General features: G+C 42.4%; 1 protein-coding gene across 19 annotated transcripts in view; it reads right to left on the bottom strand.

Moving 5' to 3' along the window:
* Positions 1 to 15,292, bottom strand: part of nfixb (nuclear factor I/Xb) — a 93,972-nt gene that overhangs the window by 61,748 nt on the left and 16,932 nt on the right. For 7 of the 19 annotated variants that reach the window (XM_037256347.1, XM_037256350.1, XM_037256353.1 and 4 more), the window contains one exon: positions 2,303 to 2,834. In XM_037256347.1, coding sequence (XP_037112242.1) covers positions 2,303 to 2,834 — 532 coding nt within the window. Of the gene's footprint in view, positions 1 to 2,302; positions 2,835 to 3,162; positions 3,408 to 3,437; positions 4,160 to 15,292 lie in introns of those variants that run through there. The other 12 variants (XM_037256348.1, XM_037256358.1, XM_037256345.1 and 9 more) reach the window with 11 other exon arrangements.

Genomic DNA, 15,292 nt, shown 5'->3' with positions numbered 1-15,292 from the left:
AGTAATGAAAGTCAGACAGCTCGGACTCAGAACATGACTAATGCTGGAACTCTGTGGATGAGTAAGAATGACAAATACGGAACATTTTGCTCGAAGAACATGACCTGATCTGAGCTTCTGGGCCAAAGCGGAGCCCGAATGGTGAGCCAAACGTTACTTTCCATAAACGTGTTCAAAGACAAAACTCCCGCCGCATGTCCTCTACTTCACACATATTGCGGAATGTTTTTTTTTTTTTTAATAGTCTTCAGATGCAAAATATGGAGGAGAAAATAAATCATGACCATGTATGTATTCATCATAAGAAGGGGGGGAAAAAAAAAAAAAAAAAGCCTCTTTGCTAGTGTAAGGTTGCAGCTGCAGCGCACAAGTGCCGATCCAACTGCTGTTTTGAGCTGCTGGAGCTATTTTAATGCGTCCAGTCACGCAGAGTGTAAAATCCTCGCTCGGAGGGCGTGATTCTGGAAATTTTGGAAAAACAAGCAGAGAAGCCACCACAGACGAGGGGTTAAACCGAGGGAGGATCTGCTGTCCTGTCAATCATACCACTTGAAAGCAGAGCCTCCCCTGCAGCTGGCGACTGTGACATCAGCGGGACAAGAGTGCTGAAACACTTTCAGCACGAGCTGGCCGGGGGGGGGGGGGGAGATGAATGTGGTCCAATCATCAGGCCTGGCAACTGATAGCTTCCGTAAAGACGCGGACATGCTGGGATCAGGCGCTAAGAATAAAAAGTGTAAAATCGCTGCATCAAAGGTGTTTATCTTCTTAGAATTAATAAAAAAAAATTAAAAAATCACTTTCTGTTCTCATTGTGCAAGAGGAAGCCTGCAAAATTGTTCTTAGAAATAATAATCAATATTAAAGCTATTTATCCCACAATGCTTACGTATGTCTTAAATACAATTCACGTAAGCACCCGGCAGAGCCATGACGTCTATTCCAGCGCATGCAAACGGCTGGTGACTGACTGGGCTGGCGGATTCTGGCACTGGGTAAATAAAGGCTTTACTCGAAGGGGCACCAGGCTGCGCTGGGAGCTAATCTGAGCCGCGGTTGGCCACGGCGCATTGTGGAACAGGAAGAGGCGCTCACGGAGGCCCGGCAAACTCAAGCAGTGTTACACACTGGGCTGAAAAGAGCCTGGCATGGGTTCTCTGTCACAGAGGAAGGCTGCACCTCCCTGCCAAGTAGAAGAATTAAGGCCCGGTAACTGTAGGCCAGTCTGGGGTAAATGAAACTGGGATCATAATAAAAGGGCCAGCGTGTGTGAGTGTGTGTAAAATTTGCAAAAATTCTGTGCAAATTTTAAATACGTGCAAAACCAACAATGCACATTTACTGTTTTGTATTATTTTGATGGATTGCATTTATTCTAACAAACAGCATTTAAATATGAAAATAATGTGATTTAATAATTATTTTGACTTGGTTCGAGATGCACGTCAAGTAAAAATGATCATTTCTCAAGATAGATACAATGAATACCAAAATGGAATTTTCATTGCTTTTCATTTTTGCATTTGGCAGATGCGACAAATAAACTAATACATGGTGAATATTGTTATGGCATTTATCTGTACCATTAGTTTAGAAGGCAACGCTATAGTTAATTCATTTTCTCAAAGTACCATATTTGTCCCCATTCTTCAATTCTTTCACAGTGGAGTCTGTTTTGAAGAGCGGAAGTCGAGGTGTGTGTGAACGGGTGAAAGTGTGTGTATGAGTGCGTGCTGGCTGCAGGAGGGGAAAAAAAAAAAAAAAAAGCTGAGCTGGATTCATTCAGGCTGAGGATACAGACAGGCGGACTCTCCCTGTCTCTTAAACTACCTGGGATCAGGCCAGCTGTCACTGCGTTCTCCCGCCCGCCCGCCACACACACACAAATAGAAAAAAAAAAAGAAAGCCATGCACATCACACTGCTACTGATACACACCAATCTCATCAAAACATTCACATGGATTATAGACACATGACATACTGCTGCGCGCGGGCACCCAAATTCACGCATACACATGCATGCACACGCAGATAAACAGGTCTGCAGATGCTCGTGTTTACAGATGGCGCACGTTTGGATTGAGACAAAATTTGCGCGCAAATACTCCAACAAATGTACCCATGCCAACACGTCCCTAGGTAAACACGGCTTTTAATCCCGACTGTTAAATTCACAAAATCTCTTAAAACCAGAAATACATATCAATCTCGGAGACATGTTTAAGATTATGCCGCGCAGATTGTTTTGTGTGTCGACGCTAATTAGGGGAGCTAGTGTGCGACTGCGAATAATTTGCATACCTGGTGTGTGGACGAAGTAGGCCAGGTAGAGGTCCAGCTCTTTGACCGTCACTCCGATGTGGTGCGGCTGGACACACAGGCCGTGGTTGGAGCACTGGGGCGACTTGACCAGCCGCTCGCCGTCCGTGCTCTCCAGCGGGCTGCCCTTGAACAGGATGACCATCACCAGGTCCAGCCTCCACACCTTGTCGGCCTGACGGAGGCAGTCGATGCGGCGGATCTTTCCTTTCTGGTCGGGATTGGACAGCACGCAGCAGGGAGGCTTCTTCCCCGTGATGGTGAGCACAAAGTCCTCGCGGAACTCGGGCCGGATGTCCTTGCGGAGCTTGGCGAGCAGGCGCGAGGCCCACTTCTGCTTGATCTCGGGTTTTTCTCCCAGCAGCTCGTCCTTCACCGCGCGCTCTTCATCCTTGGTCATCCTCTTTTCATGCTTCTTGAAGTACTTGCGCTTACGGGCCTGCAGGTTGAACCAGGTGTACGAGAAGGCACGGACATGGGGGAGGAGGGCCTCAATGAAGGGATGAAATTCATCCTGGGGAAAGAGAGGAGAGAAGATTTTTTTTTTATTTGAGAACAAAAGGAACACGTATGCAATGAAAATCTAGAAACATGCATTTAACTTAAATGACCAACAACACATTGTCAAAATCACAGAACAGTATTAAAATTAAAATAAATTAAAAAAAATAATAATTTAAATTGGGAGAAAAAAAATCCTTTGGTTCCTTTTACACAACTAAATAAAAAATAATAATAATCCAAATACAAAAAGAGTCACTTCAAAATCTGGGAAATGTCAGCCGGTGCACACTTGCCAGTTTCTGTCGTAAAAGAGAAATGATTCTGCTGAACCATAATACCTTCACTACATATCTCTGGGCAACAAAGCCCAGATCTCGCCATAGCGTTCCCGTGCCAGCCTTGCCACACACCGGTCGCTCAGCATCGCCAAGTTTTGCCGCCACAAGACCACTGTTGAAATGTGCTGCTAAAAGATCGGCCATACCATTTCCTGTCTGTGCTATCATGCAAAGGAGCTCCGAGCAGCCTCACATTTCCACAACAAACTGAAAGCAAACACAAATTGTCACAGAACACCACACTGCAAGAAGAAGACAGACGGCCTGGTAGTTACCATTTTGCACTCTCATCATAAATTTGGCACAGCGTTTAAAGTGAAAAAAAAAATCTCCTGCAACAGTTTTTTTTTTTTCCTCACACGCTCCCCAATGTAAAGCAAGTGCTGGTTTGGCAAAGAATGGAGAACTAAAGGCGAGAGAAAAAAAACGGAGGGAATGTCAAAAATAATTAGCAGAATAAGCCGCAGTGGCTCCGATTTTTTAAACAAAAATTCAAGCGGGAAAAAGTTCAGGTTTCACTGCAATAAGAAACTTGGCCAAGAGGTCATTTGGCAAAAGTCGAAAAAAAAGGACTGTCCAGTAAAAATAGAATAATTAAAAGTATTGCACTGTGGGATAGCAAAAAAAAAAAAAATACAACAGAGATGATGCACTTAAAAAATTCAACGATCCGTTGTGCATCCCCCCCCCAAAAAAAAAAAAAACTTGGAAAAAAATCCTTGGCAAGGAGTAAATTGGTAGTGGTGTCTGTTCTGATCCCTGGGCCCGGTGCAAGACACACACACATACATACACACCGAGGCAAGAGGGGGGGGGCAGGGAGAGCACAGCCCAGAATAAAGGGTGGGGGGGGGGGGGGGAGAAAAAAGAGAGTCGAATCAATGTTGGACGAGCGCATACGACCGCTGGCAAAGCCGAGTGCCGCTTCTTTTTTCCCCTTTTCTCTCCAACTCTCTCTCTCTTTCTCTTTCTGTTTTCCCGCTCGCAGTCTCTCGTCCTCGCCGCGCTCTTTCCTCAACCATTGCTTGAGCCTTTGCCAGCACGAGTAAGGCCCACCTATTTGGCAACGCCACGCCTGTAGCTCAGCCAATGCGTTAGCTTCAAGAGCTGAAAGGGAGGGAAGAGAGAGAGAGAGACAGAGGGAGAGGTGCATGGTGGTGGAGAGAAGGGAGGGAGGGTGGCAATGAGATGGAGAAAGCAAGGAGGGAGGGGGCGGGGGGGGGGGGGGGGCAGAGAGTGTGCAGCCTTGTCCAACGTCGTGCAATTTGCCAAATCGACAAGTTCCACTCTGACACAGAGACAAAGTTCAGGGGAGTAAGTCTTCCCTTGCACCAATCTCCCCCGCAGCCCTCAGCCTGCCTCCATCTTTAGTATGGCTGCCATCACTCCCACCCCACCCGCCCTCTACCAGGCGCCCTGCTTGCATAATGCCACCTTGGCAGAGGATGGCACAGAGACGGACACACAGCTTCAGAATCCCTCCAGACCAGCACCACCCGCAGCTGCTCGTGGGTTTACCACAGCAAACAAAGAAGGGGGGAAACAAACCCAAGCCAGCCCAAGCTCTGACTGTGCACACATACGCACGAATGGCCAAATGATTTCGAGGCACCGATACAGTCGGGGGAGGCGCGCTAAAATGCAGATACGGTAACAGATTTTTCGGAGAAAGGCAACAAGGGAGGGGGAAAAAAATGAAATTGCCTCGGCTGTTTCCACACAAGATAAATGCTCAGCAGAGTGTGATGTGCCGCCTATGAATCTGAAAATTACACACATCCTCCGAATGTCCCATGACAATTTTGGGGGAACCAGTTTGCGAGCGGCGCCGGCTGCCGTGTTGCCTCATTGCCAGGCAAGTCGCTCAGGCTTGCACCTGCATTGAAGACAACTAGTCTGAAGGTAGAAACTGGTTCAATCCATATCATAGATGAGAAAAAAAAAACATTCAAGTCTGTCCGGTCCACTGCAAAGAAACAACCCCGGGGGGAAAAAAACAACGGTCAACAGACTGCTGGAAGCAATAATTATAAAATACATCTGATGTTACAAATGGTTTCCTGCTAATGTCAAAATGTCGAAAACCGCTGTGATTCATTTTCATTAGACTCTGCTGACTCTTGCAAAAGTCCAAAAACAACATTGAGGTCACATGCTGCGGTTTGCTTGAAATTTTTATTTAAACAGTAGAAATGGCGATTTAAGCAAACGCAGGAACTTGTATGCATAAAGCAAGCAATTGTTGCGATTCCGAGAGCTTGACCAAAGGGCCACAAATGCAACACGGGCCTGGCGGAGAACCGACTGACTCTCACTCGTCACACCTCCGCATTCATCTTCAATTTCCTTCAGTCTGACTGATGCCAAAGTCGTTAAAGCAACAATAGACGTCAATAAATAAAAAAAGGATTCACAAGTCTCATTGTGAAATGTGTGTGGCGCCAAGGTGGCTTCATAGACAAATTCAGATATTTTCATTTTTTCCTTGCCAGAAGAAAAACCCGGAACCTCTACGACATGAGATAAACTGGCACTTGAATACGATTCCTGTGTCGGCCTTTCAAACTAAATGACGGCTTTCTGCCAAAATGCAAATACGCCACCATTCAAATGTCACAGAAATTTGACTTCAAGAGGGGGCTGTAGTCATTCTCCTTAGTCATACTACTTGCCTGAAAACATCACGTAAGTGCAAAGTGCCAAACCTTGTGGGAGTAAAATGACAAAGTGGAACCCTTCCGTGGGTGAGCGCTAGATCAGCGTGTCTACTTTGGGTTGATCCGCTCAATAGGGTCCTGGAGCTCATAGAAACAACACATGGAAGGTGACTTGAGGTTAATCCCTCTACCTGGGAATTAAATTAGGCCAAACGCATTGAATACTTCATTTGGATTTAGCATCACTTCCAAACAGTGATTTTCCAATATGATTTTTTTTTTTTAAAAGCCTAAAAATAACGGTTTATTTTCATCTCATATTGACTTCAGGGTTTGCGTCACACTGTCTTTAAATCAAACATTGAGATAAATTCATTGTTTGACTGAAAGAAATGACATTCAAAATGCAGCCCTCAGAAAAAATGACCCATTTGTGCAAACGGGAACACAATATATATACATAATCGATTATGTGCCAGTAAAACATCAAGAGAATTTGATTTTTTTCCCCTCCTTCCATGATTTAAGTTTTTTGCAAGCGACCCCAATTGGTGCCACGACATAAACGCGCTCGTCAGTCAGCGCGACGCAACACACACTCACACACTTGCAGATACGCACCTTATGTGTGTGTCATGAAAATGATTCGCGTGTTCATCTGCTCCGTTTCGGTTGTCACAGTGAAAGCTTGCACAGCGAATAATAGCCAGAAGTCCGCATTTGTAAAAACATTGCGCTTCTGAAATATGCGTTACCGTGGAATGATTGATGCGGTGTATATTACGTGAAACGAACATTTTTTTTTTTTTTTTTTTACTTATTCGATATTGGCTGGATTCAAAGCGTTCGCGATGATAGCTGATTTTTTTTTATTTTTTTAAAGCGCGAGGTGATTTCTTTTCTTTTCTTTCTTTTTTTTATTCTCTGCACGTCTGACCGAGGAACGGGTGCCAATTTGGGATTAACTCTTTCAGTGTGCAGCGGAGAAGTCAAACTGCGCTTGTCGCCTTCGCGTTGAATTAAATACTTCGAGTATAAAGTCATAAATGGTTTGTCTTCAAAATGATCATGTCTCTTTTTTACGTTAAAATATGAATGTGTCATGATTCCCCAGTCATTTCTATATGAAAGCATCCTGCAGGAATAAATGATTCACTTTATTTCCAATATTATATGTAAAAAGCTAAGATGACACGCAAAATATCTAAAATAGTTTGCATGCATTTATTAAATTACAGGTGTTTCTATTAATTAGAAAAACTCCAACCTCATTTTTTTTGTTACAAATATTGTCTAAATTAATGCATTCCTTTTTGGGTTTACTTCAGTTGTGCTTACATTTTCCCGCTAAATAAAAGCGATTTTTTTATTGTCTTAAGAATTTATACCCATGTTCTCCATCATCCCATGGTAATTATATTCGCTCAAATCGGAAACAAAGTTTCGCAGGTCCACAATGCCTCACTTGAGGCCTCTCCACCCTTTTTTGTCTCTTTCTGTGTCATTTGACCTCGCTGAGGTGGCGCTGCATCTCATTAGACCAATTAAAACACAGGCTGCACGGTCCTTCATTAGTGCAGCTCGGTGCTGGTGGGACTCTGTTGTCCCCTCCTGTCCCTGACCCCACACAGAGCATGACCACATCCCCTTGACCTTAGCTAACTGAGAGCAAGTACAATATAGCTAGCAGGTGTGTGAAGAAAAAAAAAAAAAAAAAGTTTTTCCAGGGATCCTGCGTATTTAGAACGGGCTTCACCACTACTACTACTCTGGTTAGTCATCACATGATTACATTTTAAATTAGGGGGCAAAAAAAAACCCAAAGTAGGCCAAAACAAGCCACACTCTGTTGCTGTGGCAAGCAAGTTAGGTATTAACATCCTGAATGGCTTGTACTCATCTGAGTTGAGAAAAGCCGCACCTTGCTATGTGTGAAAAATCTGCAAGCAATTTGCGGTGTCTGCATGCTAACTTTGCCCAGGGTGGTCCACGGTCCAACCGACTGAGGAAGAGGCACGCACGGCACATTCCAGTCCGACAAAGAGGCTCTGATGCATCTGAAATTCCCACTTTGTCCTATTTCCTTCCCCATTAAGTGGAGCGTTACAATCCTCAGCAGGTTGGCATGTTGCGAGTACAAATTCAACTTCAGATAAAAAAAAGTTCATTCGAAAATCACCTTTCGACCTTTGCCTTTCTACAGCCTCACGGGACAGTTCATTAGGCACGCCGGTTGAAAGTCAACAATCAAAAAAAAACATTGGACTTGGGTCAAAATATCAGAAACTTGATGACGCAATTTATTTCAACATTACTTTCTCTCGTAGGATGGATTCAAAATGAAGGATCACGACCTTGTAATGGCTCTCATTATATGATCCAGATAATGTACAGGTAAGCTTATTTGATTACGGTCCATGCCTCATAATGCTTGCGTACGTAATTTGTGAGTCACTTAGCCGACTGGACCGGAATGAATTGTTGCGCTAACATTTAAATATAATCGTTGTGGAATTGGGCAATGGGGGGGGGGGGGGGTACCTCTGTCTGTGAATTCTAATCCTGCCAAAGTGGCCGGTAGATGTGACAAACTTCAAAAACCAGATTTTAGCAGACTTTGGCGGTCACTGGGCGTTTATTTTCTGAAAAGCAGCTGTGTAATCGGTAAACACATTGCGGCTGACCTGCAACAAAGGAAAGGTTTGGACCGATTTAGTATATTTATTCGGCTGTCTGTTTTAGAACTGATCATCAGTGGTCGGAAGCTCCATAGCCTTTTTCCGGAAGGGCATTGTTACAACACAACCACCCTGTGCATAATTCGATTTTTTCTCCGATTGGAATAGATCCCAATGTTCAAGTATGAACTGGCTTGAAAAGGAAGCTCACTTATCTTTTAAGAAGGCCGATGTCACCCATTGCTTTTCGTAAGTGCTACGCTAAACGATAGCTCCAGCTTCATCCGCAATCGCTCACATTGTGTGGAAAATGCATACTTGAGCCTTTTTAATGAGCAAGATGGCCTTGTCTCCACCTTTTCCCACTTGCACCGTGTTTGACTGATTTACGAGCAAGCATTAACACTCTATTAGCACTCCTAAAAGACATTACACCTTCTTTTTCCATCACATTGATGGATACTTAAGGCTGGCTCTTGTTATTGGGCTTTTTCCTCTCTTAAGTAGGGAAAATGCTTTTCCTCATTTAAGTTTGGACCGTAACTGTGCATTCTGCATTTTCTCGCCCCGGCCTTTTACCGTGGTGGCGTGACGATTAGCTTGAAATATTAAACTTAATGGTAAATGACTTATCCCGCTAAAAGCCAAAATCGTTGGCGGAATCCTGCGTTTGTGCCATCCATGAGTCATCAATTTAGTTTTAGGTTAGTTATTTTATATTAATATAAAATATTTGCGGTGAGGCACGATTAATCGAATTCAAATCGACAATGAAGTAGAATGCATTTTTTTAATGACAGACAGCTGCTTAATTTTGATTGGTTGATAGGATTTATTTTTATTTCTATGTCAGACTTTGATATTGTGAAGTTGCTGTAATGAACGATCAAAAAAATGGAAAATGAAAATTGTAGAAAACATTTGAATATAGTGCAATTGTTTGAACCATATTGGGATTCGGCAAAAATCCTCGAAAGTTCTCCAAAAAAAAAAAAAAATGCCTGACCATGAGTCAAAGTCAAAGTCAGCTTTATTGTCAATCCCTTCATATGTCGAGACACACAAAGAAACCGAAATTCCGTTTTCTCTATCCCACGGTGACGAGACATACAAGTAGACGACACAAAATAAAAGCAAGAAGGCACAAACAATAAATAATACACAAAAAATAACAATATAAATAAAATGAGCGATGAATAAATAATAAACCAATAACCCAATAAATAAATGCAGAGACATATGCAAAATCACAGACCCAGCCGAGAGATAGAAAATCTTTTGTCGGAATAAAAGCTGCAGGAAAATAAAGCCCGCTGCTAATGCGGCGTTGAACGCTTTGCAATCAGACAAATAAAGGGACAATCTAGCACACAATCAAACGAGAGATTTAGCCTGCGCTCCTGCCAACAGCCAGGGAGCGACGGAACAAGGGGACGCACTATCGACTACACCCCCTCTTTTTCTGTCTGTCTCTCCAGTCCTTCCTCTGTGCCAGTCTGAAAGGCGCGATGCCAACCTCTTCCACCATCGGGCACGCTGCCCTGCCCTTTATGCAAATGCTTCCCTAACTTGCAACCCTCCACGTCTGCGCACGGCTTCCCGAAATCTTTCAACGCGAGGCAAGTTTAAACCATCGGGGTGGTTGTTAATTAAACCTGGTTCGCATCTCAGGTGTTGCCTGGATGAAGCCTGTAGGCCCTTCCCTCAGCGGGTATACAAAACACCAACCAGGGGCAAATATTTAACAGAGGTGTGGTTGCATGTGTCTGTACGAGCCCTGATAAAAGGCCAGAGGGGAGTGGAATGAAAGGAAGAAGCGAACAAAATTGCAATACATTTACATTTATTAAACTAGCGGTGGCATTTGTTTGGTTTAATTTTGTTACACAACGATACCATGACACCTTTTTTTTTAATCTTTTTGGATCATTTAAATGAATATTAGACAGAGGAGGATATTAAAGAAGTCTTTTGGTTTGCATCCATTTCACTGACGGAAACGGAAACACGCTAATGCTATCAGCTTTGGCAAGTTGAGACAAAATCTTTTTTTTTTGTACTTCAGCTGTTTCCATTGTTCAAAATGTGCTTCCCGGGTTAATTCTACGGCTTACGCGAATAGTGTTCCCATCGAAACTATTTGGTATAACTTGGTATGATTTATATGTTGCAAAAGTAGTCATGTGTTGGCATATTGGAAATATTTACCCACGGACAAATTGATTGAGTTTGCAGTTGTTGAAATTTGTTTCTGTTAGCAAGAGATAAGCATTTTTAGGTTTTGCATTTTGCTTACCAAATTGGAATCAAACTATGAGCTTGAAACCAAGGTATGTAACCAATTCCTGAATTTTGGCTTAGCGTCACACCCCTAATTGCTACCTTTCATCCTGACACACCACAAACACTATCCATCACTATCAATCTGGTTTACATCCACTGGAGGTTTTTTTTCTCATGTACACTAGAATCAAGTTTGAGATTTTTGCTATTTATTTAATTTTTTTAGATATGGAACACAACTGAAATCTGCAACTGCAAAAATATACAAAATACATAATACAATATTATTCTTATTTTATTTTTTAATCAAGCAATATTTTGTATCTTATTGATTTTATTTATTTTTTTCCAAATCGTTTAATAGATCATTTCATGTTATTTCTGCAATTTTCATTGGAATCATCCCAAATGTGACTTTTACAATGTTGGCCAAAAACTTGAGAAACTTATGATGACATCAGCACCAGTGACCGCACTGGAACAATCTGACAAAGCTTAAGAGCACATTTAACGTTCATAGCAGTTCAGTTAAATTCCACATTTGTGAAAACTATCAAGTGTGCGCCTGTACATGAAGGCGGGAGAAAATTGAATGAGGTCTTTTTTTTTTTTTGCAGAAGGGCCCAGATCAGAGTTCCTAACTATGGGATTTGGTGCTGTTGCCTTTCTCCCCCTGGAGGGAGTAATTAGGTTAGAGAGGACAACTGCCGCATTGTTTTAACAGAGGAGGGATTGTGCGGGCCAAAGTCCCACCAGCAACATACGTCCCTCACAACAAAAATGCCAAACGCTTTCTGCAGAGCTCCAATACACACGCAAAAAACAAAAAGGCAGGACGATTTTTTGCTGCTGGTGATGATTGCTGCAAAAGCTTTGCTACTTGTGTAACCCCATAAAATGTCAAATATGGTCCAAGAGTGTCAAATTTCCATTTGTGTTGTTGCAGTTGCGGGATTCCGTCTCTTTGCAGGACGACGGTTTCTTTTGTCTAACTTTAAGTCCCTCTCTCTTTTTTTTTTTCCCACAAACCGCATCTAAATGAGTTTAATATAGTTATGATGTCATTTGCATTCCTTCCAATCTCCCGGGAAAATACAATATGCCTATATGGTCTGTTTGAATCACGCTGCGTTTCAAAGGAAAAGAAGAGCACAAACGGCGACATACGTCTGAAATGTGTTTCAAAATGTCATGCGCTCATTGATTGAGAGTAAATCAAAATAATTGTGCGGCGAGAAACCCAAAAAGAAGTAAACCCAGTCTGATAAGATTATAAAAAAAAGTGCGCCTTGTTCTTTCCCGCCAAATTCCCTCTCTTTTTTTTCCTGAGCTGAAAGAGAGAGAAGTAACACAGTCACCTTTTTTGGTTAAAGTTTTTCCACTCCATTCTCAAGGCCTTCAGCTCCTCCAAGTGTTCCCAAAAAAAAAAAAAAAATGCACCTTTGAATTGGCGCCCACACATCCCTATTCACTTTCATCGTAAATCTCCAAAGCCTGGCTGCAATATACGGTCAATTTGTGGTCCCCGTGTGACTCGAAACTTTTCCTTCCTTCAAAATAGTTTTAGTCAGGTGTGCCCATTGAAAGATGAAAAACAAGAAAAAAAAAACAGAAAAGGCATGACTGGGTTACAAGTGTGCAGCTGGGACAGACAACACTTTCCAAGCGCTTTTTGCAGGTGCTGGAAGATGATGATGATTGCGCTTATTCCAGATGATGACCATAATAAGGCCAATTTAGGATTTTATCTCAAGATGTGGCGGTGGAGGGCTCTGACAGCGGCTTGACTTTATAATTGTTCACCCCCCCCCACCCATCAAATCTTTTCACCATATTTACATTTAACAGGAATATTATTCCGAGAACACCTTCAGAGGAAGTGCCAAAGAACCACACAATCCATTGTGACGTCCCAGCGGATGCAATCTCAATTACATAATGTTATATAACACTAAGTCAATAAATTGAACTTTCAATGTCATGAAACTCTACAGGACGCTAACCACACTATAATACAACACAAATAAAGTAAAAAAAAAAAAAAACGGACAAAATGTAAAGCAAACGCACTCCACTGCAAAAGTATTGGAACAGTAAGCTCTTATATTTTGCTGGAATCTGAAAATATTTGGGTGAAACAGTTTCACTTTTCAGGTTGTATACATCTGCCACACAACTTAGCATTAGTTGTGGCAAAACAAAAAAGTTTTACTTGAGCAAAAGTATTGGAACACATCAACTCCTAAAAGACTAAAGTGAAGCTTGCTAACATCTGATCTCTCGTCCTTAGTCACTTTTTGACCCAAATGTTTTCAGTCAACAGCATAAAACATATCTCAGTTTGTATGGTCTGTTTAAGTGATTGATACTCAACATACTTTCCTACGAAGTAGAAAGAAATCATAAATAATACATCCAAATAGATAACTGTTGGCAGGTTTCTCTGCGCTGAGGTCTCGCAAGACCTGCTGATGACTAGTACGTACTGTATGATGACTTTTCAACCTACACTGATATCAGGCATTTTAGTTGAAGCCCAAAGTCGACCACTTTCAGGACATTCAACTTTGGAAGTTCCCGTGTCCATAAATAAGGAGAGTCGGTAGCCGACGGCAGGAACTGAAGCAAATTTATTAACTGTCATAATGACCGTTAGAAGCACAAACTCTCAAGATAGAGATAAATCTGATCAGTCTTTGTTATTTTTATTTTTTTATCTCAACACTGCTGCCAAATTCTCACTCCGCACTGAAATTTCCATTGAAACTTTTCCACAGATCTTGGAGCTATTACTTTTGGGCCTAAACAGAGCATATCAGAAGTCGGGACCCAGAGTATGGTGCTGCTGGAGGAGGATAGTAGTTACTGGCTGCCTGAGCCAAAAGGGAGAAGCCACAGAGTTGTGTTTGAGTATAACCCTGAGCCCTCTTTGGCCTCTTCCGCACAACTCTCACTCTGATCCTTCAAAAAAAAAAAAAAACAAGGGTCTATCTGGCAAGTCGCAAGAACTATAAAATGCCCAAGAAACACAAAGAGTCTTGCTAACAGCAGTTAGCAAAGGTTTTACTAACAGTTGCCAGGCCTCCTCAGAGTTCAACCGAGGTAAAGATATGTTATATTATGAAACACAGTATAGATTTTCCAGCCTTGGTTCTATGCCAACTTCCTGCTCCAGAGCCAGCGCTAGCACTTTGTTCCCTGAGGTGACAGCTAGTCTTTCCCAAAACGGGGTGGCCCTGTTTGATACAGTAACGTCGAGAGAAAATGGAAAACAAAAGACTAGCATGCATGCGGCGACAGTGTTCCATGTCATTCTTTGTCCTGCCTTTTGCCTAAAAAAAAAAAACCTCTTCCCCCATTCACTTTACGTCTTGTTTCCCAGCTCTCAAAATCAGGTCACAACTGTTTTCATTACTGTTTGACTTGCGGGTTCATAAGCCTCCGAGCGTCAACGTTCCTCCACCCACCCCCAAGACAGGAAAACATTTTCCTTCATACATTAACCCAATAAATGCTCTCCAATGTGTTTCACTCAGCAAAAGAAAACATGAATTAAAGGCGGTAACTGTTATCCGATACAGGTCAATGTGTGTTTGTAGCGGATATTAACTCATTCACTGCCATTGACGGCAAAAGTAGCCATTTTGTGCTGGCAGTGAATGAGTTAAATAAAAAATTTTAAAAAAGCCCTGCACGTGTGGCACACCATGCATGTCCCGTGTTTTGGAACGGACACATGAGGTAATGCGGGATGATGATGAAAAGTTCTGGAAAGTCGAAACGCAATCAGCGAGCCAATCAATGCGTCGTTCTCTAACCTCAACTTCAACTTGGGACTCAATGAAGTGGTGAAAAGATAAACGCTTTGACAGTAATTGGTGGCTTCGATGTCTTACGACATCCTGGGATGACTTCGAGATCTAAAGGCACCAAATGATTACAACTGCGGGTTTCACCAGGTGCATCCAAGGAAGAATTCGTTCGAACAAACTGACTCTTCGACATGCGGTTTTTGAACGGTCCACATAAAAACAGGCAAATTCTCAACGTTTAACCAGTCTTTGAATTTTAGGATGGTAGATAACGTGAGCCAAGACAAAAATATTTGAAGCAGCGGTAAGTCGGAATGCCAGAGACAAACACAGCTCAGATTTCATCCAGATTAATCTGGAAGCTTTGTAATGAGGGAGTCTACTGTATATATTTAGCTGTCGCAGGGAGATATAGGTCAGACAGACAGGCAAGCCGGCCGGGCCAGACATGTCCGCACCGAAGTGACCTTGATGGATTGATTTGAAACAACAACTCTATTTCTGTCGGCCTGTTGTGGCCCAATAAAAGCAGAGGGGGGGAAAAAAATGTAAAGTTCAATTGTATTTCATTTGTGACTGATTACAGAAAGTGGAAGAAGGAATGTTTTGATCTGGTTTACAAACAGGAAACAGATAATATGATTATTGCTGTCGTAAAATATTTACTAGTGATTTGACAATAAACAATGACGATTAACAC

This window comes from Syngnathus acus, chromosome 8 (genome assembly GCF_901709675.1).
Source record: "Syngnathus acus chromosome 8, fSynAcu1.2, whole genome shotgun sequence".
Classification (NCBI taxonomy): Eukaryota; Metazoa; Chordata; class Actinopteri; order Syngnathiformes; family Syngnathidae; genus Syngnathus; species Syngnathus acus.
This window is presented reverse-complemented; position numbering and strand designations above follow the sequence as displayed.